The sequence below is a fragment of the Schistocerca americana genome, chromosome 4 (assembly GCF_021461395.2).
Source record: "Schistocerca americana isolate TAMUIC-IGC-003095 chromosome 4, iqSchAmer2.1, whole genome shotgun sequence".
Lineage (NCBI taxonomy): Eukaryota > Metazoa > Arthropoda > Insecta > Orthoptera > Acrididae > Schistocerca > Schistocerca americana.
Window position 1 is genome coordinate 825352468 of NC_060122.1, and position 25440 is coordinate 825377907.

The following is a 25440-nucleotide window of genomic DNA, read 5'->3' on the forward strand; positions in this document are numbered from 1 at the left end:
CATTCTTCTGTAGCACCACATTTCAAAGCTTCTATTCTCTTCTTGTCCAGACTGGTTATCGTCCATGTTTCACTTCCATACATGCCTACACTCCATACAAATACTTTCAGAAACGACTTCCTGACACTTAAATCTATACTCGATGTTAACAAATTTCTCTTCTTCAGAAACGATTTCCTTGCCATTGCCAGTCTACATTAGATATCCTCTGTGCTTCAACCATCATCTGTTATTTTGTTTCCCAAATGGCAAAACTCATTTCCCAATCTAATTCCTTCAGCAACACCTGACTGAATTTGACTACATTCCATTATCCTTGTTTTGATTTCGTTGATGTTCATCTTATATACTCCTTTCATGACACTGTCCATTCTGTTCAACTGCTCTTCCAGGTCCTTTGCTGTGTCTGACAGAATTACAGTGTCATTATCAAACCTCAAAGTTTTTATTTCTTCTCCATGGATTCTAATTCCGACTCCAAATTTTTCTTTTGTTTCCTTTAATGCTTGCTCTATATACAGATTGAATAACATCGGGGATAGGTTATAACCGTGTCTCACTCCCTTCTCAACCACTGCTTCCATTTCATGCCCCTTGACTTTTATAACAGCCTTCTGGTTTCTGTATTAATTGTAAATAGCCTTTTGCTCCCTGTATTTTACCCCTTCCACTTTCAGAATTTGAAAGACAGTATCCAGTCAACATTGTATAAAGTTTTCTCTGAGTTTACAAATGCTATAAACATAGGTTTAAACAATGGAAAATTCAGGATGGAATGTAACAATATGAGAGAAGGAAAGTTGTTACTCACCATATAGCGGAGATGCTGAGTAGCGATAGGCACAATAAAAGGATACACACAATCAAAGCTTTCGGCCATTAAGGCCTTTGTCAGCAGTAGACTCACATACACACAGGCACAAGCTCGTCACTATTGATGCCATCTCCCTGTACACTAACATTCCTAATGCCCATGGCCTTACTGCTATCGAACACTACCTTTCCAGACGCCCTATGGATTCCTAACCAACAACCTCCTTCATAGTCTCCATGACCAACTATATCCTCACCCACAATTACTTCTCTTTTGAAGGCATTACCTACAAACAAATCCGTGGTATGGCTAATGGCACCCGCATGGCACCATCCTTTGCTAAACTATTCATGGGCCATCTAGAGGAATCCTTCCTAAAAACCAAGAATCCTAAACCCCTCACCTGGTTCAGATTCACTGATGACACCTTTGCTGTCCGGATTGAAGGCGAGGACACCTTATTCACATTCCTCCAGAACCTCGACAACTTCTCCCCCATTTGCTTCACCTGGTCCTACTCAACCCAACAAGCCACCTTCCTAGATGTTGAGCTCCACCTCAGAGATGCTACATCAGTGCCTCCATGCATATCAAACCTACTAACCACCAGCAATACCTCCACTTCAACAGCTGGCACCCATTTCATACCAAGAAGTCCTTTCTGTACAGCGTAGCCATCTGTGGTCGTCGCATCTGCAGTGACGAGCAGTCACTCTCTAAATATACTGAGGGTCTCACTGAAGCCTTCACTGACCTTAATTATCCTCCCATCCTTGTACAAAAACAAATCTCCCATGCCTTATCTTTCCAGTCTCCCACAACCTCCCAAAGTCCCTTAGTCCGGCCACAGAGGAGCATTCCCCTCATAACTCAGTACCATCCGGGACTGGAGCAACTGAATTACATTCTCCGCCAGGGTTTTGATTAGCTCTCATCGTGCCCTGAAATGAGAAATGTCCTACTCACTATCCTTCCCACCCCTCCTACCTTGGTATTCCATCGTCCACCGAACCTACACAATATACTTGTCCATCCTTACACAACCCCTGCTCACAATCCTTTACCTCATGGCTCATACCCCTGTAATAGACCTAGGTGCAACACCTGTCCCATACATCCTCCTACCACCTTCTACTCCAGTCTGGTCACTAACATTACCTATCACATCAAAGGCAGGGCTACCTGTGAAACCGGTCATGTGACCTACAAGCTAAGCTGCAACCACTGTGCTGCATTCTATGTAGGCATGACAACCAACAAGCTGTCTGTCTGCATGAACAGCCACTGACAAACTGTGGCCAAAAAACAAGTGGACTACCCTGTAGCTGAACATGCTGCCAAACATGATACCCCTCATCTCAGTGACTGCTTCACAGCCTGAGCCATATGGATCCTTCCCACCAACACCAGCTTTCCTGAACTGCACAGTTGGGAACTTTCCCTGCAATACATCCTATGTTCCTGTAACCCTCCTGGCCTCAACCTTCGTTAGTCACTGTCCTCACCCATCCAGCCCCCTCCCTGTTCCCATTCAAGCACTACACAGCCGTCATTTCACCGCCACACCCAGTCTTTTAATTTCTTTTAGTTTTTATTTTTATTTCTCTCCTTTCCACTAATTACCCCCTCCCCCCTCCGCACCTTCTCTCCTACCCTCCGTCTAACTGCAACACTTCACTGTCTGCTATTCCCACCATACTATCCCTCCCTCTCCCCTCCCCAGCCTCTTCCTTACCCCCACCCAGTCACCACTCCCATCATGCACTGGTGCTGCTGCTCGCAGTGTAGTTTTAGCTCTCTGAGACTGCAGACGTGTGTGCAAGATGCGCTTGCTTGAGTGTGTGTGTGCTTGTGTGTATGTGTGTCTCCTGCTGACAAAGGCCGTAATGGCCGAAAACTCGGATTGTGTGAATCTTTTTATTGTGCCTATTGCGACTCAGCATCTCCGCTATATGGTGAGTAGCAACTTTCCTTCTCTTGTATTGATAAACGTAGGTTTAACTTTCATTAACCTAGGTTTAAGATAAGTCGTAGGGTCAGTATTTTCTCGCATGTTCCAACATTTCTACAGAACACAAACTGATCTTCCCTGAGGTCAGCTTATGCTAGTTTTTTTATTCGTTTGTAAAGAATTTGTGTTAGTATTTTGCAGCTATTACTTATTAAACTGATAGTTCAGTAATTTTCACTCCTGTCAATACCTCCTTTCTTTGAGATTGGAATTATTATGCTCTTCTTGAAGTCTGAAGATATTTTGCCTGTCTCATACATCTTGCTCACCAGGTGGAAGAGTTTTGTTATTGCTGGCTCTGCCAAGGTTATCAGTAGCTCTAATGGAATGTTGTCTAGTCCCAGGGACTTGTTTTGACTTAGGTCGTTCAGTACTTTGTCAAATTCTTCATGCAGTATCGCATCTTCATCTACGCCCTCTTCCATTTCTATAATATTGTCCTCAAATACATTGCCCTTGTATAGATCCTTCTAACATTTTGATGACTTAAAGGATGAAAGTAGACACACAAACTGCATGCTTCTATACGAGATGACTTACTTGGGATTTGCAGCCACTCATCTTTTCTGGATAACTGGCTGCTGGAAACTCTCTTGACTTCTTCTCCATCGAATAACGCTAGGTACAGGAACTTCCAAGCCTCTTTCTACTCCTCAAATAATTAGTCATACAAACTTTATTTTTCATTAATCAGTGATGTATTTGACTTTGAAGCAAAATAAAAAATTCTCACTTTCTACAAAATATGTAACTTCCAGCAAGTCTCTCATACAGTCATATGTTGGAAACAAATTGTTTTATATTCAAAAGAAAGTCTGCTTAGCCACCATGACTATCAGAAAAAGAGTATGAAAATATGTCTTGCCTCTAACAAGGCTGAGTCAAGAGTCTACAAGAGTACTTTTTCAACTGTTCTTGTTTCACTTAACAATAGTCAGTGACACAATAAGCACAGAGTTGCATATAGATTCCATGGTTCTTCCTTACACAGTCACTAACACATCTATGGATTGCCCGACAAGTACTTGTCGGTGCCCTTCGACCACCGTATCTACTTTCTTCCCACAACTGATTTTAAATTTGCACACACAAACAAGTGATGCACAGTAGGTTAAATCTTACCACCCCACACTCATATCTAGAATATCATGTGTTCGAGATAGTAGAAGGCTGAGTGGTTCTAGAATTTACACAGAAATTCTCAAATCACTACATACACCCCCCCCCCCTTCACATTGAACATTATACATTGTTTTACATAGTTTTTTATATGTATCTCTCCTTTCCATAACAACGATCTTAGTGTTATTGTTTCTCTATTCTTTTCTTATTTTACTTTGTTATTAGTTTTAGTCAGCTTTACTAATATTTAGAAATTGTGAGGAATTTATCTCTTTCTTTATTTTCTTTTTCGATCAAAAACTTCAGGTGTTTATGACACATGAATAATCTATTTTCTGTTCTTTTTGTACTACATTTTTCCTAGTATGTACTATTTTCATTAGCTGTAGCTTGGAGGAACTCTGGGCAAAATAAAAGTGTTCTTTTGACACTCATTTATTTCTACAAAACATAATAATGCTAGTTTTTCATAGAATTTATACTTTCCAGAACAATTCCTATAAAATTTATGACTTTAGTCATGTTACTGTCCCCTTCTCCTAGGATCAACATCTATTCCTTGCTTGTGGGTTGACCTAGGTACGCCCCTTACAAAACATCTCTATTTTTTAGGTCACAGATCATCCTAACTCCACGTAGGTAAGTCTGCCCTTTATACTTGGTGAATGCTGGGTACACCCCCCTTATCCTTTCTGAGAAGGCCTCAAGGTCCATTACTCTAATATACATTTTTATGTACACCATAATTAAATATCTTCTGGTAAAGTTATAAATCTGTCTTAAACTCCACATTCATTCTTTAATATATCATTTACTCCCTAGAGTCCTCCTCTATGTATCATTTATATATTTTCAATAGATATTATGTCTATTTACGTCCTACTATCCTTCAATTCATTAGAGTATTTATTACACTGATGTTGCTCACACCTTTTTCTTAGTTATCCATTACTCATTACTATTTTATAGTTGTTTGTTATGTATGGGCACCTCTCCTTATGTGTATTCGATGTAGATCTGTCATAACTTCCCATATGTGTGCACTTAATTCCCTATGTACACACCTTTTCCCCTACAACACCTGGCAGTTCTCACATCGTGACATGCTTTGTCTTCTACACTACTGGCCATTAAAATTGCTACACCAAGAAGAAATGCAGATGGTAAACGGGTATTCATTGGACAAATATATTATGCTAGAACTGACGTGTGATTACATTGTCACGCAACTTGGGTGCATAGATCCTGAGAAATCAGTACCCAGAACAACCACCTCGGGCCGTAATAACGGCCTTGATATGCCTGGGCATTGAGTCAAACAGAGCTTGGATGACATGTACAGGTACAGCTGCTGTCCATGCAGCTTCAACACGATACCACAGTTCATTAAGAGTCGTGACGGGTGTATTGTGACGAACCAGTTGCTCGGCCACCATTGACCAGACGTTTTCAATTGGTGAGAGATCTGGAGAATGTGCTGGCCAGGGCAGTAGTCGAACATTTTCTGTATCCAGAAAGGCCTGTACAGGACCTGCAACATGCGGTCATGCATTGTCCTGCTGAAAAGTAGGGTTTCGCAGGGATCGAATGAAGGGTAGAGCCACTGGTCGTAACACATCTGAAATGTAACATCCACTGTTCAAAGTGCTGTCAATGCGAACAAGAGGTGACGGAGACGTGTAACCAATGGCACCCCATACCATTATGCCGGGTGATACGCCAGTATGGCGATGACGAATACACGCTTCCAATGTGCGTTCACCGTGATGTCGCCAAACACAGATGCAACCATCATGATGCTGTAAACAGAGCCTGGATTCATCCGAAAAAATGATGTTTTGCCATTCATGCACCCAGGTTCATCGTTGAGTACATCATCGCAGGCGCTCCTGTCTGTGATGCAGCGTCAAGGGTAACCGCAGCCATGGTCTCCGAGCTGATAATCCATGCTGCTGCAAATGTCATCGAACTGTTCGTGCAGATGGTTGTTGTCTTGCAAACGTCCCCATATGTTAACTCAGGTCTCGAGACGTGGCTACACAATCCGTTACAGCCATGCGGATAAGATGCCTGTCATCTCAACTGCCAGTGATATGAGGCCATTGGGATCCAGCACGGTGTTCCGTATTACCCTCCTGAACCCACCGATTCCATATTCTGCTAACAGTCATTGGATCTCGACCAATACGAGCAGCAATGTCGTGATACGATAAACCACAATCGCGATAGGCTACAATCTGACCTTTATCAAAGTTGGTAACGTGATGGTACGCATTTCTCCTCCTTACATGAGGCATTACAACAACGTTTCACCAGGCAACACTGGTCAACTGCTGTTTGTGTATGAGAAATCGATTGGTAACTTTCCTCATGTCAGCATGTTGTAGGTGTCGCCACCGGCGCCAACCTCGTGTGAATGCTGTGAAATGCAAATCATTTGCATATCACAGCATCTTCTTCCTGTCGGTTAAATTTCTCTTCTGTAGCACGTCATCTTCATGGTGTAGCAATTTTAATGGCCAATAGTGTATAATCTAATGTTTGCGTAGAAGTGTATATTTGTCTATATGTGGATGTGTGTTCATGTAGTCTGATTCTTCGGCCTTCTTATCTAAAGATAAGATGTATGTAATTAGTAACCATGGAAATAAGGAAGGACTTCAGTGATAGAAGTTTATGAATATGGAAAGAGGGAAAAGATCGACAGGTGCTCAAGATAATAAGTAAGAAAGGAAAAAAATAGATGTAGTTGCTAGGATCAAAGAAGAGAAAGAAGACAGGAAACCCTTCCCACCCCCCTTCCACAGGATCCCTACCTCTCAGGTACTTGAGTGAGATGCCGGAGGAGGTTTGGTGTTAAATCGTCTCCTACAGAATGGAATTGTCCCACCTTCACCCTTTGAGGTCCCTGAAGGAAATCCTAGCAATCCTGTGGAAATGGCAAATGAAGAAGAATCAGGCACACTTGTTTTTGAGGGTTGTTTGAAAGTTGTGATGTGTGTTTTGTGTTAGTCATGATATATCTGTTCTTGTAAGTCATGCTTTTAGCTACAATACCCACCCACTTCAAAATTAATAAAACCCTCCTATCTATATCACATCTCGTAATAAAAGGTATAAAATACTCTATACAAAATAGAAAATCTATACTCTACTGTATAACAATTGTTCGGCTAGTCACATCTTATCATAATTTCCACAAATATAACACTCTGTTCAGTTTATTTAGTTTAGATATCACTTTTTTTCTGTGTTTCTCTTAAGTCGGTCTCTATTTTATGGTCATAGCCAGTTTTTTAATAAGATTACAGGATAGTTATAGATCTTAAAAGAATTCGGTGCAGGAAACTAAATGGAAAAAACACCAAAAAGAACTCGGGATCCAATGGACATCACACTGCCCGTTAACTCAGAATGTTAACATCCCTGGGGGATAGGTGACAGACTAGTTTAAGATTTTAAAGGAATTCAGTGCAGGAAAAAATTTGGAAAAAAACACCGAAAACAACTTGGGATCTGATGATTGTCACTCTACCCAGTAACTCAGAATGGGTGGTAGGTGACAGAATAGTTTAAGATTTTAAAGAAATTTGGTGCAGGAAACTATTTGGGGGTGGGGGGGTGGGGGGTGGGGGGGTGGGGGGGGGGGGAATTTCGGTACCCGACGGTCATTACTCTGCCTGTTAACTTAGAAAGTTAACATCCCTGGGGGATAGATGACTCCACCCAGGTCCCATGGATCTGATATTAACTTTCCTTGTGCACTGGCAGACCAATAATTTTCTTTAAATTTCTTTTGAAAATCCTCCCAAGAAGAAAATTTCTCAGTATTTACTGTACCCCATTCTGAGGCTTCCCCTAAAAAGTACCCCACAGCAGATTCGATCTTTTTAGAATCTTCCCAATTTTTTTGTAATACTTGGTTAAACCTTTTTAAGAAATGGGTTGGATCTATATCTCCATCCAGCTTAAATTTAGGGAATTGTCTAGATAACACCGAATTAGCTCTTCATTGTAAACCAGTCACAGCTTCACTAGTTAATACTATATTAGATGAAGATACCCTTTTTTCTACTTTATCTTGGATAAGCTTAAATTCTCTCCACAGGTCTTCTATATCCTTCCTGGTATCATTAAGTTCGGAGAAGGCATAGGTGATACGTTCCCGGATGTGATTCTCTCGGTAACCTTTCGATCTATAATTTCGCCAAATTGTTCCTCCAAACTAATTACCTTTATAATATCAGAGTTGCCTATTTTCTCTTTAAAATTCTGATCTACATTATCTACTCATGCACTGACACCTGTAATTCGCGATTGAATGTTCGGCATTAATTCATTATTCTTCTCTACACTCTCTTTCAAGGTATTCATTCCCTGTCTTACTTCATTATACTTAATCTAGCACACATTTTAAAAGATCCTAACTTTTCAATAAGTTCTGATTCTACATTATTACATTTGTTTTCAGTGCCAAGTTCTAAACTTTTTGACAAATCCTGAACGGTATCATTCTGTTTCTGACTAAGGTCGGTAGACATATGAGTTATATGAGTGGTTAAAGAATTAGTCAACTCATTCTTTAAATCTATTTTTAAATCCTCTACTTTAGTACTTATAGCGTCAAATTCAGTCTTCAAAGCACCTGCTGCACTAGTATTAGTCTTAGCCATAGAAAAGGGGAAGTTTGTTAAAATTCAGTAAAGGCATGGTTGGGCGATGAAGTCTGGAGCCGCTGGCAATGTGTAGTAATAGTTGGCAGCCAATAGGCCAGCAGAGTAAACAGGGCATGGAGCTGCAATGGCGTTATTGCACGCACGATGTGTTTGGTGTGAAGCAACAGTGAGGCAGGGAACCGCAGCGTCGCTTGAAGTTATTGCGATGTATGAGGCGGGGGCAGTAGGCCAGAGCCGGGAGGGTGATGTGTAAATGGCTGATGTATAGGAATTTATCCCTGCCATAGTTTCTGTCTCTCTCTGACACTACGTCAGAAGCGAGGGGAAAAGCAGTATAAATAGATGAGCAATTTTAACTAGAGACAAGTGTGTGCCAGGTCAGACAAGAGTCGGGTCGGATCTGTGCTGGTCTATGCTTATAGGGGCTAGACTGGTAGTGATGATGTAAATATTCTGTGTAACCTGTTCTTTATTTCTGACATTATGCATCTCTAAACTGTGTGAATAAAACAATGCTTCTGAATACCACTGTATCACTCTGCACTGCCCCTTGACGCTATCAAACTTGCTCGGCCTCCTGACGAAATACGGCGCGGTGGGTCCCGGCTTCAGCTCGGCCATCCAGAGTCCCGGGTTCGACTATCGATGATTCCGCAACACACCCATGCCTTCACATAGATTACTAAATTCTTTTCTTTGAGAATATACTTTGGCGCTTAACAAACCTAAATTTGATGTCTGAATATTGAGAGTTTCCCTCTGAGCATTTAAAGCCTTACTCTGGGTATTAAATTGTGAATCTAATGAGTTTAACTTAAGACTCTGAGCATTTAATTGAGAATTTACCAAACTGCATCACCATCTTCAATTAAAACAGAAGTATTATCTGCAAACAGAACTAATGGGGAATTGATATTTGTGGCTAAGTCATTTACGTAGAATAGGAACAAGATTGGCCCCTTGAGGCACACCTTGTGATACAGTATTTCACTTCGAAAAATAAGTCACCACATTTGAAGTGATAGTTATCTTTTGTTTTCTGTTCTGCAGGTATGATGTACGCCATTTGAGAGTATTCTCCTTAATCCCATATTTATCTAATTTGTTGACAAGCAAGGCATGGTTTACAGAGTTGAAAGCTTTAGTAAGATCACAAAAAATACCAGCAACTTCTCTCCTCTGGTCCAGTGCTTTGCATATCTTTTCAATAAAGTTATTTAATGCATCCAGGGTGTTTTTTCCTCTTTGGAATCCAAATTGGTTATTTATAATAATATCATTTTTACAATAAAATTTTGTATCTGGTTTGCACCTACTTTCTCAAACATTTTCAACAAGATTGGAAGAATAGAAATAGGACGATAGTTTCCCATGTCTTCCCTTGACCCTTTCTTGAACAGAGGTATGACTTTGGCATACTTCAACACATCAGGAAAACATCCATGTTCAAAAGATTGATTAATTATTTTAGTTAGTGGAGGTATGATTATGTGATACACTGCTTTAATCACTTTAGTCAGTATTCCATCCCACCCAGCTGAGTTTTTTTTAATGATAATATAATATTTTCCACATGCTTTATTGAGACTTTTTTAAAATCTATGAGATACTCAGCTCCTTGCTGGAGTCCAAAGGGGTTTACTTTACTCTGATACTCTACTATATCAACATCTGACTTTGCCACATTTATGAAGAATTCATTTAAACACTCTGATATTTGAGCTGGGTTTACAATAAGGCTATCATTTACTTTAATCCTAGATATTTCATTTCTATTAATTCTGACACCTAACTCTGATTTGACAACAGACCACACTGCCTTTGTTTGTCTTTTCTGTTGTGAAATGAACTTATTGTTTGCCATTTGTTTGGCTGCTTTCACAACTTTTTTCAAGGTAGTTTTATAATATCTAACATATTCAGTAAAATGCCTGTTTTTATTATATTTAAGTTCATTATGTAGTTGCGTCTTCCTAGCACTAGAAATTTTTATACCCAGAGTTATCCATTTAACTTTACCAGTGATTTTGTTACATGTGGTTCTAAGTGGAAAAGTTTCATTCGTAGCCTACAATAGTGTTTTTTTCAACTGTTCTTGTTATAATTAACAATAGTCAGTGACACCATAAGCACAGAGTGGCATAAAAACTCCATGGTTGTTCCTCTAAAACATCTATGGATTGCTCCACAAGTACTTGTCAGTGCTGTTCGACCACTGCGTCTACTTTCTTCCCACAACTGATTTTAAACGTGCACACACAAACATGTGACGTGCTGTAGGTAGAATTTTACCATCCCACACTCATATCTAGAATATTGTGTGTTCAAGACAGTAGAAGGCTGAGTGGTTCTGGAATTTACACAGAAATTCTTGAATCACTATATCATCTGAGCTCTTGATATTCATACAGGTGGTTCTCTTTTTTCCAAAGGTCTCTTTAATTTTCCTGTAGGCAGTATCTATCTTACCCTGAGTGATATATTCATGTACTGCATTTAATTTTTTGTCTTTTCATCAATTAACTTTAATATCTCTTCTGTTATCCAAGAATTGCTATTAACCCTCTTCTTTTTACCTACTTGATCCTCTGCCATCTTCACTATTTTATCTCTCAAAGCTACCAATTCTTCTTCTACTGTATTTCTTTCCCCTGTTCTTGTCAACCGTTCCCTAACGCTCGCTCTGAAGCTCTCTACAACCTCTGGTTCTTTCAGTTTATGTAGGTCCCATCTCCTTGAACTCCTACCTTTTTGCAGTTTCTTCAGTTTTAATCTACAGTTTATAACCAACAAATTGTGGTCAGAGTCCGCATTAGCACCTGAAAATGTCTTACAGTTTAAAGTCTGGTTCCTCAATCTCTGTCTTACCAGTACACAATCTATCTGAAACCTTCCAGTGTCTCTAGGCCTGTATACAATCTTCTTTTATGATTCTTAAACCAAATATTAGCTATGATTAAGTTGTGCTCTGTGCAAAAGTCTACCAAGTGGCTTCCTCTTTCATTCCTTACCCCTAGTTCATATTCACCTTCTACTTTTCCTTCTTTTCCTTTTCCTACTATCAAATTCCAGTTCTCCACGACTATTAAATTTTTGTCTCCCTTAACTATCTGAATAATTTCTTTTATCGCATCATACATTTCTTCAATCTCTTCATCATCCCCGGAGCTGGTTGGCATATGAACTTGTACTACTGCGGTAGGCATGGGCTTTGTGTCTGTCTTGGCTACAAAAATGTGTTCACTATACTGCTCGTAGTAGCTTATCCGCATTCCTATTTTTTGTTCAATATTAAACCTACTCCTGCATTACCACTATTTGATTTTGTATTTATAACCATGTATTCACCTGACCGGAAGTCTTGTTCCTCCTGCCACAGAACTTCAGAAATTCCCGCTATATCTAACTTGTACCTATCAATTTCTCTTTTCAGATTTTCTAACCTACCTGCCCATTAAGGGATCTGACATTCCATGCTCTGATCTGTAGAACGCCAGTTTTGTTTCTCCTGATAATGACTTCCTCCTGAATAGCTCCCACATGTAGATACCAATGGGGGACTATTTTACCTATGGAATAATTTCCCCTTGCTTTCAGCCGTTCACAGTACCAGCATGACAATGCTGTTTTGGTTGATGTTACAAGTCCAGATCAGTCAATCATCCAGACTGTTGCCCCTGCAACTACTGAAAAGGCAGCTGTCCCTCTTCAGGAACCACATATTTGTCTCCTGGCCTCTCAACAGATACCCCTCCTCTGTGGCTGCACATACAGTGTATCGCTGAGCCACCCAAGCCTCCCCCCCCAACAGCAAGGTCCGTGGTTCATTTGGTGAGAGGGGGGGGGGGGGGGGAGGGGGAGGGCGAGATTTACAATAGCAAAACAAAATGATAAAATTTCAGTTAGTAAGGGTTGCCTGTTAGGTGATGGATGAAAATAAATATAACTTTGAATTTTGAAATCAGAGTTTGTGGCAAATAAGTAATAAAGTCATCTCAGCACAGGAATGGAAAAGTCTTTTCATATGACATTCACATATTCTTACATTGTGCCATCAACCAGGGCTTAACCTCAATTTTACTGTTGCTATATATTTTATTTATTTATTCATTTATATGTTTACTTTATTTTCATTATTCCTTTCATATGCATCTTTCCCCCTCCCCACCTCATTCTCTCTTTGTTCTTTCCCTGTTGCCTTTTCAGTTTTTAACTATACTATTAATTTCATTTCTCAGTTCTCTTCTTCTATGTATCTTTATTTATCACTACAGATATAATCTGTAAACTGTAGCTGGCACAGTATTTACCAATATATTGCCTTTGACCTGCTACTCTCTCTGACACCTCACCATTCATTTTTGTTTCATCTCATCCTCACAACAGGTAGGTTCCTCTCATCATGGGGTCTGAGTTATGTGCCCTTCCTTTTTAACTTAGCCAAGTGCATCTCTCTTTCTTCTGTGAGCAAGGAAATAATAGTTCCAAATGCTAGGATTAGTTTTTCCACTTTTAAATGTGTCGACTGGTACTAAAATATGTGTGTGTGTGTTCTGTTAGTCTGTGTTGCAATAAAGGGTCACGTCGCAAGTGCAACTGACAACTTTCACTTGAATCTCTTACTCATTTGCATGTTTTTTTCTTAATAGAATCAATTTATCTTCACAAGATTTTGTGCCACACAAGGTCATATCCCTACTTGATTGCCATAGTATATAGCTCTGAGTTTTGGCTGCAGCTACGTTGTTGGGCCTACTCTGTTTCTCTTCTTCTTCTTCTTCTGCTTTGTTAGGACCCTTCAGGATCATGTGTGTCTTGTTTTGCACATCTTTCTTCCCAATACCTCTTCATTCTCTCGCTTATTCTGTTTCTTTCTTCTTCTGGTAAGACAACTTTGATTTTGGTGTCTGGCTGCCTGTGGCCATCCACCAACCCTTTCTACTTCCCCCTGTTTTGTACTACTACCTGCAGATTCCTTTCTTTTATTCCTACAGTCTTCCAGTCATCTCTGACTTCCTTCACCCAGTAGTTTCCCATATGACATGTTGCATTCCATATCTTCTTAGTCAACCTCTCCTCGTCCATCCCCATTAGGTGCCCAACAATTTGTAACCTCCTCTTCTGTATCTTGCTCAATATGGGTTCAATATTTTCATAAAGTTTCTGTCATGTTCTGTGTATCCAGATACCTGCCATGTTTTTTGGTGCCCCATACGCCTCTCAAAATTTTCCGCTCCTTGTTTTCCAACTGTATACAAGCTCCATTACCGAGTGTGATTGTTTCTGATGCATACAGAGCAGCATTTCTTACAGTTGCTGTGTAATGTCGCAGTTTGGCATTATGTGACAGATTTTTCTTGCCATAAGTGGTTTTCACCACATACCAAAGCTTCTGCAAAAGCTGTGCCCTGTCTACTGCGCTACTGTTGCTCTGTATGCCATCAGTTATCTTCTCCCACAAATAACGAAAACTGCTGACTTTCTCAACCACTTGGCCATCTATCTTCCAGTCAAACTTAGTGTTCAATGTCTTGGTCATCTTATTTGCAACCTTCAGTCTGACATTTTCTGCTGTTTGCCTCTTCTTCTGTCTCATTTAAGAGTGCCATGTCATCTGCAAATGCCAGGCATCCACTGTTGCATTATGTTTGACGTTGTACCCTATTTGCACACCTTTGATCTTAATGTTACTATTTAGTTGCCTCCACTGTCTCACAGCTTTGTGCAACACTAGGTTAAGTAAAACTGGGACAGTTCATCCCCTTGCCAGACTCCTGTTTTTATTTTGAAACTGTCTGACAGCGTACTGCAATGCTTGATCCTGGCAGTAGAGTCACTTAACGTTTCCTCTATTATTGCATGTGTTGTAGCATACAGTCCTCTATCTTCCCCCACATCAAGCAGAGTACTTCTGTCAACTGAATTGTAGGTCTTTTGGAAGTCCACAAATGTCACTATTGTCTCTTTTCCTTCCCTGTGCCTGTGTTCTATTATACTTTTTATTCCAAATATCTGTTCTGTCCTCCTTTTTGTAAAGGCACACTGGTACTCTCCTATTGTTGGCCCCAGTTGTTCTTCAACTCTGTTCAGCAAGATTCTTGACAAAACCTTGTACTGTATGTTTAAGAGAGATATGCCCCTGTAGTTATCCAGTACTTTCTTGTCCCCTTTCTTGTGCAATGGTATTATAATGGCTTCTTTCCAGTCTAGGGGTATTTTCTTATTTCTCCAGATTTCCATTATTATATTGTACATACTTGTTTCTATTTCAGACCCACCCCACTTGATCTCTTCAGCACAGATACCATCATTGCCTGATGCCCTGTTGTTTTTGAAGTTTTTAATTGCCTCTGCGACTTCTGTCCTGGTGGGTGAATTGTCTAGACTATCCTGACTTTCGTCTCTACAGCATAAGTGTGTCAGCTTTACTGTCAGTTCTTCTGAATTCAGCAAATCCCTGAAATACCTAGTCATTTTCTCACACACCTCTTTCTCGCAAATTTTTATTGTGCCATCTTGTCATATTATGAAGGGTTCTTTTGCCTTGAAGCCTTAAATTCTGCTCAGCATTTCTCTGAAGACGACTCATGATTTTGTGTTTCTTTGCAGACTGTTTGCTTCTTCTAGTTTCTCATTCCGTCTATTTCTCTTGGCATTTCTTATCATTTTGCTAGCAATTTTTCTCACATTTTGGAAGTTCGATCAGTCTCCTTGGTTTTTACAGGATTGCCATTTTATCCATGGTTTCCTCCTGGTCTCGACTGCATTCTCACATTCATCCGTCCACCACTCATGTTTCCTTTTCTTGTTGTTAGTAGCCAGTTGCACTGCCTCTTCTTCCATCGTATCTCTCACTCTCTTCCAATCACTCTGAACTGCCATTCTCTTTGCATACTCTGCTCTGTGTTTTTTCAGATCTGGGTCGATTCTGCTAGTGTTTATGCTCCTACATTTCCTTTCTCTGTTGGGTATCCATCTGCATTTCATTTCAACAAGGTAGTGATCTGATTCTATCCTGCTATTTTTCCTCACTTTTGTGTTCATAATCTCTGTGATTCTTGTCACGGATTGCTACGTGGTCTAGCTGTTTTTCCTCATTTCCAGGACTGACCCACATTGTTTTCTTACTTGTCTTAACTTTGTAATGGGTGGTCATTGTTCTCATCTTGTGTCTCCTACATAGGTCCACTAGTCTCTCACCATTCTTGTTTGTTCTATTGTGTGCTGGATAATCTCCCACAGGATCTCTAAACTTCCTTTCCGTGCCTATTTGCGTGTTAAAGTCTCCTAGCAAAATAGTGACACCTCTTTTGTCCACATCTGTCTCTACCTTATCCAGAGTGGACCAAAAATGTTCAGTTCCTGCTTTTTTTTTAGTTCTTATGATTTGTTGGTGCATGTGCACTTACTACTGTGTAGGTTTTGTTTCCTATTTTCATTGTCAGATATGACCGCATCTCGTTTATACCCTTCCACGCAGTGATACTATCCAGGTATCTATTATCTGCTACAAAGGCTGTGCCAAACATAAAAGGTTGCTTTGGCCCCCCAATGCTGGGTTTCCCTTTCAGAATTACTTATCCCTCTGATTCCATCGTGCTTTTGTCCTTGAATCTTGTTGCCTGTAGTGCCAGTATTCCAATCCCAAGTTCTCTCATACTGTCAAGAAGTGAGGAGGACTCTGTTTCTGTAGATTTATAATGACTTCAGTTCCTATACTTAATTACCCATATTTCTGAAGTTTTTCAAAGTTACCATTTATTATATGAGTCTGCTATAAGATGTTTTTGGTAATTTATCTTCTAGGAATTTGAGCGTCCGCCACCAGATGAGTTACATGGATTACGTCTGCATAGCTGGATTCTTGTGCTGCCACCAAATAAAGAAGTAACAGAACCATTTTTTATAGAACCACCTACTGGTAATAGGTATCAAGTTGATGACCCACATTACTTGGGAATTGAAAGTATTTGGAATGATACAAATTACTGGGTCAATTTGCAGGACTGTTCAGAAGGTTGCAAAGTACGTGTACAATGTTGTTCTACAAACTCAGTGTTAGCTGGCTAAGTATAGTCATAGAAGAGTTCGTATTCTGTACCCAAATCAAGCATGCATTAATTGATGTGCCCAGTTGGAGTTTATATAAAAATTATATTTCCAGTTATGTTTTATGCTTTTATTACACTATGGAATAAGTGCTATTATTGCAGCAGTTCCCTTGCTTTATTAGAAGATTTTCCATTAAGATTTAAACAATGGAAAGTCCAGGTTAATAATAATAATAATAATAATAATAATAAAAGATTTTATTGTCTTTAGGCCATTACAGCAATTGACAATGTCAAATGAAGTTACAATTTATAGTACAGTGTGATAAGGTATTGACTACTGAAATATTTTAGCTTATATTACAATAAATGTACAGTGGCTCATCTGTTGGATTACTGCATTTTACAGTTGAAGAATTCATTGATATCATAGAACGGGTGGGCAATAAACCATTCATGCAGTCTTTCTTTGAATGTATGTTCAGGAAGATCCTGTATAGCATTTGGCAGCTTATTAAATAGTTTGTGCCCTGTGACTTCATAGCTATTGATTGATTTTGATAGTCTGTGGTAAGGCGTGTATATGTGTTTGATGCTTCTTGTGTTGTAACAATGTACATTTTCTCTACGTTTCACATATTGTAGGTTCTTCTTCGTAAAGATTAAGACATTGTATATATAGAGGTTTATTACCGTCATAATTTTTTGTTTAGTAAATAAGGGTTTGCAGTGAGCCTTATGTGAAGAATTTGTAATTATCCTAATGGCTTTCTTCTGCAATAATAGGATGTCATGCATATGACTACAGCTACCCCACAAGATAATGCCATAGGATATTATACTTTGGAAAAATGCAAAATAAGATGATCTGATGTATGTTTCAGGTACACAATTTCTGAGTTGTCTTAATAAATAAATTTCTCTAGATAGCTTACTACTAATATAGTTTACATGTTGGCCCCAGGATAACTTTTTGTCTAAATAAACTCCCAGGAATGTAACAGAACTAGGGTCATCAGATAGTGGCTTGTCTTAGAGTGAAGATTATCTGCTGAGTTTTATTTTCATTTAGCAGGAAACCATTTGCTCTGAACCAATACGCTGCGTGGGTGAGTGTATTTTCAACACAGGTTTTAAGATCATTAAGATTGTTTCTGCTATGAAGAAAAGTCGTATCATCTGCATACAATACAGTGGTGGATCTAATGAACGAGGGGAGGTCATTGATCATTATCAGAAACAGGAAGGGGCCCAGTACAGATCCCTGAGGCACACCTACTTTAACATTTTCTATGTTTGACATTTCCTTACCAACAAAAACTACCTGTTTACGGTTGTTGAGATAAGCTTTTAATAGTCTGAGACTGTTTCCTTTGATGCCGTAGAATTCTAGTTTCTCTAGTAATGGTGTGTGCTCAACACAGTCGAAGGCCTTGTTTAGGTCACAGAATGAGACCTGAGCAAAGCCTTTGTTCTCAAAAACTTTGAGGATGTAACTGACTACCATGTTGATTGCATCAATGGTCGACAGATTCTTCCTAAACCTGTATTGTGTAGCATTAATTATTCCTAGATTCTCAAAGTGAGATGATAATTGTTGGTACATGATGCATTCTATTACCTTGGAGAATGCGGGTACTATTGAAATAGGCCTGTAACGAGATGGAGAGTCTTTATCTCCCTTTTTGTATACTGGGACGATCCTAGACAGTCTTAACTCATCAGGAAAATATCCCTCAATTAAGCACTTGTTTATGCAGTAGGTTAAATGGTACAGAATGCAATCACACATTTTTTTAGCAGGTTGCATGATATGCCATATATATCTAAGCTATCAGATGGTTTCAGTTGTTTTATGACCCCTTGTACAAATCTAGGCAATACTTCAGAGAAGGTTAGCACGCTTGTATTTAGTGACTGTCTACCCCAATTTTGGGAGAGTAACTCTGATGGACTAATGTCTGGTTTGATAATTGCGTCTCCTATTTCTTTCACTGAATTAATAAAAAACTCATTGAGTGTTTGAGGGGGGATATTAATTTTGTCTTTTTTAGTATCTGTGGCAGCACTGTTAATTACTTTCCAAGCGGTTTTGCATTTATTGATGGAATTACATATGCTGTTGGCATTGTAGGTTATTTGGCTTGCAGGATGGCTTTTTTGTATTCATTCCTGCATTCCACATAGGCTGCATTGGCATAGTCAGACTTCATACTATTGTATATGTTGTACAGTAACAAAACTTGTTTCTTTAGATCTGTCAGCTGTTTAGTGTACCATATATTTTGTCTGTTTTGAGATCTGGATTTGTGGCTGCTGTCCATTATTTTGATTTTCTTTATGGGAATACTATGGTTAAATAGGGTCAAGAATGCATTTAAAAATCTATCAAATATTATTTTGGCTGGCAGGTCATTACTTGATGTGTAACGTCCATCGACACAACAATGGCCAAACCAGTCTCTGTCAGCAAGGGAATTACGAAATGTGTTAATTTTATCCTCAGTTACAGGTCTGGTAATCACAACTGTTGGGACAGGTCTGCTTGCATTGCTCCTATTGAGGGGAATTTTTCTTGCATAATTTAGAGATACGGAGTCATGCTCAGAGAATGGGAACACTACAACTTCGCATGCGTTTTCAGTGGTCTTGAAGTTTACAAAGATGTTATCTAAACATGCTTTGTTTCTTGTGGGCCTGTTATTAACATTATGTAAATTGTATTGTCTTAGTAAGTTTTCCAGATCTGCAACACTACCCTTATATTTAGTAACATCAAAATCAGCATTCAAATCACCTCCTATTGCAATATCATAGTGTAGCCATTTAATATTACTTAATTCACTCAATAGCATGTCCATTTTTTCTAAAAATATGTTAATGCTTCCCTTTGGTGATCTGTACATGGATACTACTATTAGCTTATGACTATTAATGATGGAAAGACTAGATTACAGCTTACCATAAAGATTACACACTGAGTGACAGTCAGGCACAATGAAAAGACTGTTACACATTAAGCTTTCCTCAGGAAAGAGAAACACACACCATTCACACAAGCAGGCACACCTCACACACACATGACTGCTATCTCTGGCTGCTCAGGCTAGACCATAACTGAAACGTGTCGAAAGGGTGCTACAATCTGTAATGGATTGGGGAAGGGGGAAGGATAACAGGGTACTGATGTTCAAAGAAGAAACAGTGCTGCCTGATGGAATGTTCAGGGACACAAACAAGCACACCTCACACACACACACACACACACACACACACACACACACATGAGCACTATCTCTGGCTGCTCAGGCTAGACTGAAACTGAAATGCATCAGACGGGAACAGCAATCCATAGTGGCGCGGGGAAGGATAGCAGGGTATAAGTGGTGGTAGAGGAAACAGTGCTGCCTGGCAGAATGTTCAGGGACTAGAGGCGGCAGACAAGGCTACCCGGTGCAGCATCATTAAGCTGTGGGTGAGGGACGGAAGGGAGTGGAAAGGAAGGGAGAAGGGGAAAAGATAATTGGGTGCACTGCCAGCAAGCCGTGCACAGGGGCAGTGGGGACCTGAGTTGGGTGGAGATGGTAGGGTAGATGGGGGAGGAAACTGTTGGTTGGGGGGTGCAGTAGGTTACTGTAGGTTGAGGCCAGATTATTTTGGGAGCAGAGAATGTGTTGTAAGGTTAACTCCCATCTGTGCAGTTCAGAAAAGGTGGTGGTGGAGGGGAGCATCCAGATGATCTAGGCTGTGAAGCAACCATCGAGATCAAGAATGTTATTTTCAGCTGTGTGTTGAGCAATAGGGTGCAACACTTTGCCCATGGTCACAATCTGAGTGTTGCTGTTCATCCTGGTGGATAGCTGATTGTTAGTCATATCAATGTAAGAATCTGATCAATGATTGCTGCAGAGCTGGTATATAACATGGCTGCTTTCATAGGTGGGCTGAGCTCTGATTGGGTAGGACAAGCATGTGACAGGAATGGAATAGGAAGTGCTGGTGGGTGGATTGTGCAGATCTTGCTCCTGGCCTTCCACAGGGATATGATGCTTGTGGCAAGGGGTTAGAATTGGGAGTGGCACAGGGATGAGCTAGCATGTTGTGGAGGTCTACATCTACATCTACATGATTACTCTGCAGTTCACATTTAAGTGCTTCGCAGAGGGTTCATCGAACGACAATCATACTATCTCTCTACCATTCCACTCCCGAACAGCGCACAGGAAAAATGAACAACTAAATCTTTCTGTTCGAGCTCTGATTTCTCTTATTTTATTTTGATGATCATTCCTACCTATGTAGGTTGGGCTCAACAAAATATTTTCGCATTCAGAGGAGAAAGTTGGAGACAGAAATTTCGTAAATAGATTTCGCCGTGACGAAAAACGTTTTTGCTTTAATGACTTCCGTCCCAACCCGCGTATCATATCTGCCACACTCTCTCCCCTATTACGTGATAATATAAAACGAGCTGCCCTTTTTTACACCCTTTCGATGTCCTCTGTCAATCCCACCTGGTAAGGATCCCACACCGCGCAGCAATATTCTAACAGAGGACGAACGAGTGTAGTGTAAGCTGTCTCTTTAGTGGACTTGTTGCATCTTCTAAGTGTCCTGCCAATTAAACGCAACCTTTGGCTCGCCTTCCCCACAATATTGTCTATGTGGTCTTTCCAGCTGAAGTTGTTCGTGATTTTTACACCCAGGTACTTAGTTGAATTGACAGCCTTGAGAATTGTACTATTTATCGAGTAATCGAATTCCAATGGATTTCTTTTGGAACTCATGTGGATCACCTCACACTTTTCGTTATTTAGCGTCAACTGCCACCTGCCACACCATACAGCAATCTTTTCTAAATCGCTTTCCAACTGATACTGGTCTTTGGATGACCTTACTAGATGGTAAATTACAGCATAATCTGCAAACAACCTAAGAGAACTGCTCAGATTGTCACCCAGGTCATTTATATAGATTAGGAACAGCAGAGGTCCCAGGACGATTCCCTGGGGAACACCTGATATCGCTTCAGTTTTATTCGATGTTTTGCCGTCTATAACTACGAACTGCGACCTTCCTGACAGGAAATCATGAATCCGGTAGTACAACTGAGATGATACCCCATAGACCCGCAGCTTGATTAGAAGTCGCTTGTGAGGAATGGTGTCAAAAGCTTTCCGGAAATCTAGAAATACGGAATCAACCTGAGATCCCCTGTCGATAGCGGCCATTACTTCATGCGAATAAAGAGCTAGCTGCGTTGCACAAGAACGATGTTTTCTGAAACCATGCTGATTACGTATCAATAGATCGTTCCCATCAAGGTGATTCATAATGTTTGAATACAGTATATGCTCCAAAACTCTACTGCAAACCGACGTCAATGATATAGGTCTGTAGTTCGATGGATTACTCCTACTACCCTTCTTAAACACTGGTGCGACCTGCGCAATTTTCCAATCTGTAGGTACAGATCTATCGGTGAGCGAGTGGTTGTATATGATTGCTAAGTAGGGAGCTATTGTATCAGCCTAATCTGAAAGGAACCTAATCGGTATACAATCTGGACCCGAAGACTTGCCTGTATCAAGCGATTTGAGTTGCTTCGCAACCCCTAAGTTAACTACTTCTAAGAAACTCATGCTAGCAGCTGTTCATGTTTCAGATTCTGGAATATTCCATTTGTCTTCCCTGGTGAAGGAATTTCGGAAAACTGCGTTCAATAACTCCGCTTTAGCGGCACAGTCGTCGGTAACAGTACCATCGGCACTGTGCAGTGAAGGTATTGACTGCGTCTTGCCACTTGTACTTTACATACGACCATAATTTCTTCGGATTTTCTACCAAATTTCGAGACAATGTTTCGTTGTGGAACCTAATAAAGGCATCTCGCATTGAAGTTCTTGCCAAATTTTGCACATCTGTAAATTTTAGCCAATCTTCGGGATTTCGCGTTCTTCTGAACTTCGCATGCTTTTTCTGTTGCCTGTGCAACAGCGTTCGGACCTGTTTTGTGTACAATGGGGGATCAGTTCCATCTCTTACCAATTTATGAGGTATGAATCTCTCAATTGCTGTTGCTACTATATCTTTGAATTTGAGCCACATCTCGTCGATATTTGCATAGCCAGTTCGAAAGGAATGGAGATTGTCTCTTAGGAAGGCTTCTAGTGACACTTTATCTGCTTTTTTAAATAAAATTATTTTGCATTTGTTTCTGGTGGATTTGGAAGAAACGGTATTGAGCCTAGCTACAACGACCTTGTGATCACTAATACCTTTATCAGTCATGATGCTCTCTATTAGCCCTGGATTGTTTGTGGCTAAGAGGTCACGTGTGTTTTCGCAACCATTTACAATTCGCGTGGGTTCGTGGACTAACTGCTCAAAATAATTTTCGGAGAAAGCATTTAGGACAATCTCGGGAGATGTTTTCTGCCTACCACTGGTTTTCAACAAGTATTTTTGCCAACATATCGAGAGAAGGTTGAAGTCCCCACCAACTATAACCATATGAGTGGGGTATTTATTTGTTACGAGACTCAAATTTTCTCTGAACTGTTCACCAACTATATCATCAGAGTCTGGGGGTCAGTAGAAGGAGCCAATTATTAACTTAGTTCGGCTGTTAAGTATAACCTCCAACCATACCAATTCGCACGGAGTATCTACTTCGATTTCACTACAAGATAAACCACTACTGGCAGACACAAACACTCCACCACCAATTCTGCCTAATCTATCTTTCTTGAACACCCTCTGAGACTTCATAAAAATTTCTGCAGAACTTATTTCAGGCTTTAGCCAGATTTATGTACCTATAACGATGTCAGCTTCTGTGCTTTCTATTAGCGCTTGAAGCTCAGGGACCTTCCCAGCACAACTGCAACAATTTACAACTACAATTCCGACTGTTCCTTGATCCAAGCATGTCCTCTATTTGCCATGCACCCTCTGAGATTGCAGCCCACCCCGTACTTTCCCGGGGCCTTCTAATCTAAAAAACCACCCAGTTCACGCAACACAGCCGCCGCTACCCGTATGGCTGCCGGCTGAGTGTAGTGAACTCCTGATCTATTCAGCAGAACCCGAAACCCCACCACCCTATGGCGCAAGTCAAGGAATCTGCAGGTTGGGTGGGTGGCAGAACACCACTTTAGGATGGGTGGGAAGGAACTTGGGTAGGATGTCCCTCATATCAGAGCATGATAATAGATAATCAAAGCTCGTCAAAGGATGTGGTTCAGTTGTTCCAGTCCAGGGTGGTACTGGGTGACAAAGGGAGAAAGGAGGGGTGGGTGGATTGGGGGGAGGGGGTTGACATACCATGGGAAATCTGTTTGCAGACTAGGTCTGGGGGATAGTGCCTGTTTGTGAAGGCCTGTGTAAGACCTTCAGCATACTGGGTAAGGGAGCTGCCATCACTGTAGGTACACCGTCCCCAGGTGACTAGGCTGTATGGGAGGGAGTTTTTGGTGTGGAAGGGATGGGGGAACTGTTGAAATGCAGTTACTATGTTGGTGGTTGGTAATAGGTGTGTGAATAGAGGACTCAAAGAGTAGGAGTTCAATGTCCAGGAAAGTGGCATGCTGCATTGAGAAGGACCAAGTAAAGTGGATGGGAGGGAAGGTGTTGAGGTTGTGAAGGAATGAGGATAGGGTGTTCTGGCCCTGAGTCCATATCATGAAGATATCATCAATGAACCTGAAGTGGATCAAGGGTTTGGAGTTTTGGGAGGCTAGGAAGGTTTCCTCTAAATGGCTCATAAATGGATTGGAATAAGAGGGTGCCATGCGGGCAGGTGCCCACGGCTGTGCTGTGGATTTGTTTGTACACCTTACCTTCAGAGGAGAAGTAGTTGTGTGTAAGGTGTATGTAGAATGAGTTAGTTGATCTACAGTCTGAGGGAAATTGGGAGAGGTAGTGTTCAATAGCAGTAAGACCACGGATATGAGGAATGTTGGTGTATAGGAAAGTGTCTGCCATCTCTAGTCCATGCACATTCTGCCAGGCAACATTGTTTCCTCTTCCCCCATCCATAACCTGCTTGACATGCTACAGATTAATTTAAATAATGAAAAGGAGTGATACAAGGAGCAACACAATGGCTGTACAGTGGAGGGCTGAGCAAGGTAAATGTACAAGGATAGCAACATACATAGTCGCACACACTTACCTTTACTGATCAGAGTAAATAACATTCAAATCAACTTAAGTTACAAAACTGACTTAGACAAGCAACTCTCATGCAAATCAGTACTTAATAAAACATAGAGAGACCAATGTTTAATAACTTCAGTACTTTTCAGTAATCTAATAATAGTAATAATAAAAAAAACAGGTTCCAATTTACAAGGTAATTAATCTTGTTGAGTGACAACACATTACACCAAAATGGCAGTAATAATAAGATCCAAAACTCTCCCTTTAAGCAGTAGTAATTAACTGTAAAAAATTCTGGGGCACCCAACCAACAAGAATTTAAAAGATATTAAAATAACTGGGCATTTGGGCAGACAACCACCCTGAAAGTGCAGTCAAATACTTTGATAGTACAACAATATGTTGTTATCGCCATATGGTTAAAAAGGCCAGGCAGATACAGCATACATCTACAACACACTAAGGTTGCACATTAACAACCAATAATGGCCAGGATACCACAGCCAATTACACCAATACAATTACACGAAAGATCAGGTTATCACATGAGCTATTTAAGATAAAAAACAAATCAACAAGACAGGGAACGAATTGCAAACAAGC

General features: G+C 40.4%; 1 protein-coding gene across 1 annotated transcript in view; it reads left to right on the forward strand.

The window, feature by feature from the left end:
* The window catches only part of LOC124613834 (dynein regulatory complex subunit 7), a 346600-nt gene that overhangs the window by 83432 nt on the left and 237728 nt on the right, over window positions 1-25440 (forward strand). Inside the window, exon 5 of the mRNA XM_047142556.1 lies at window positions 16430-16648. Coding sequence (XP_046998512.1) covers window positions 16430-16648 — 219 coding nt within the window. The remainder of the gene's footprint in view (window positions 1-16429; window positions 16649-25440) is intronic.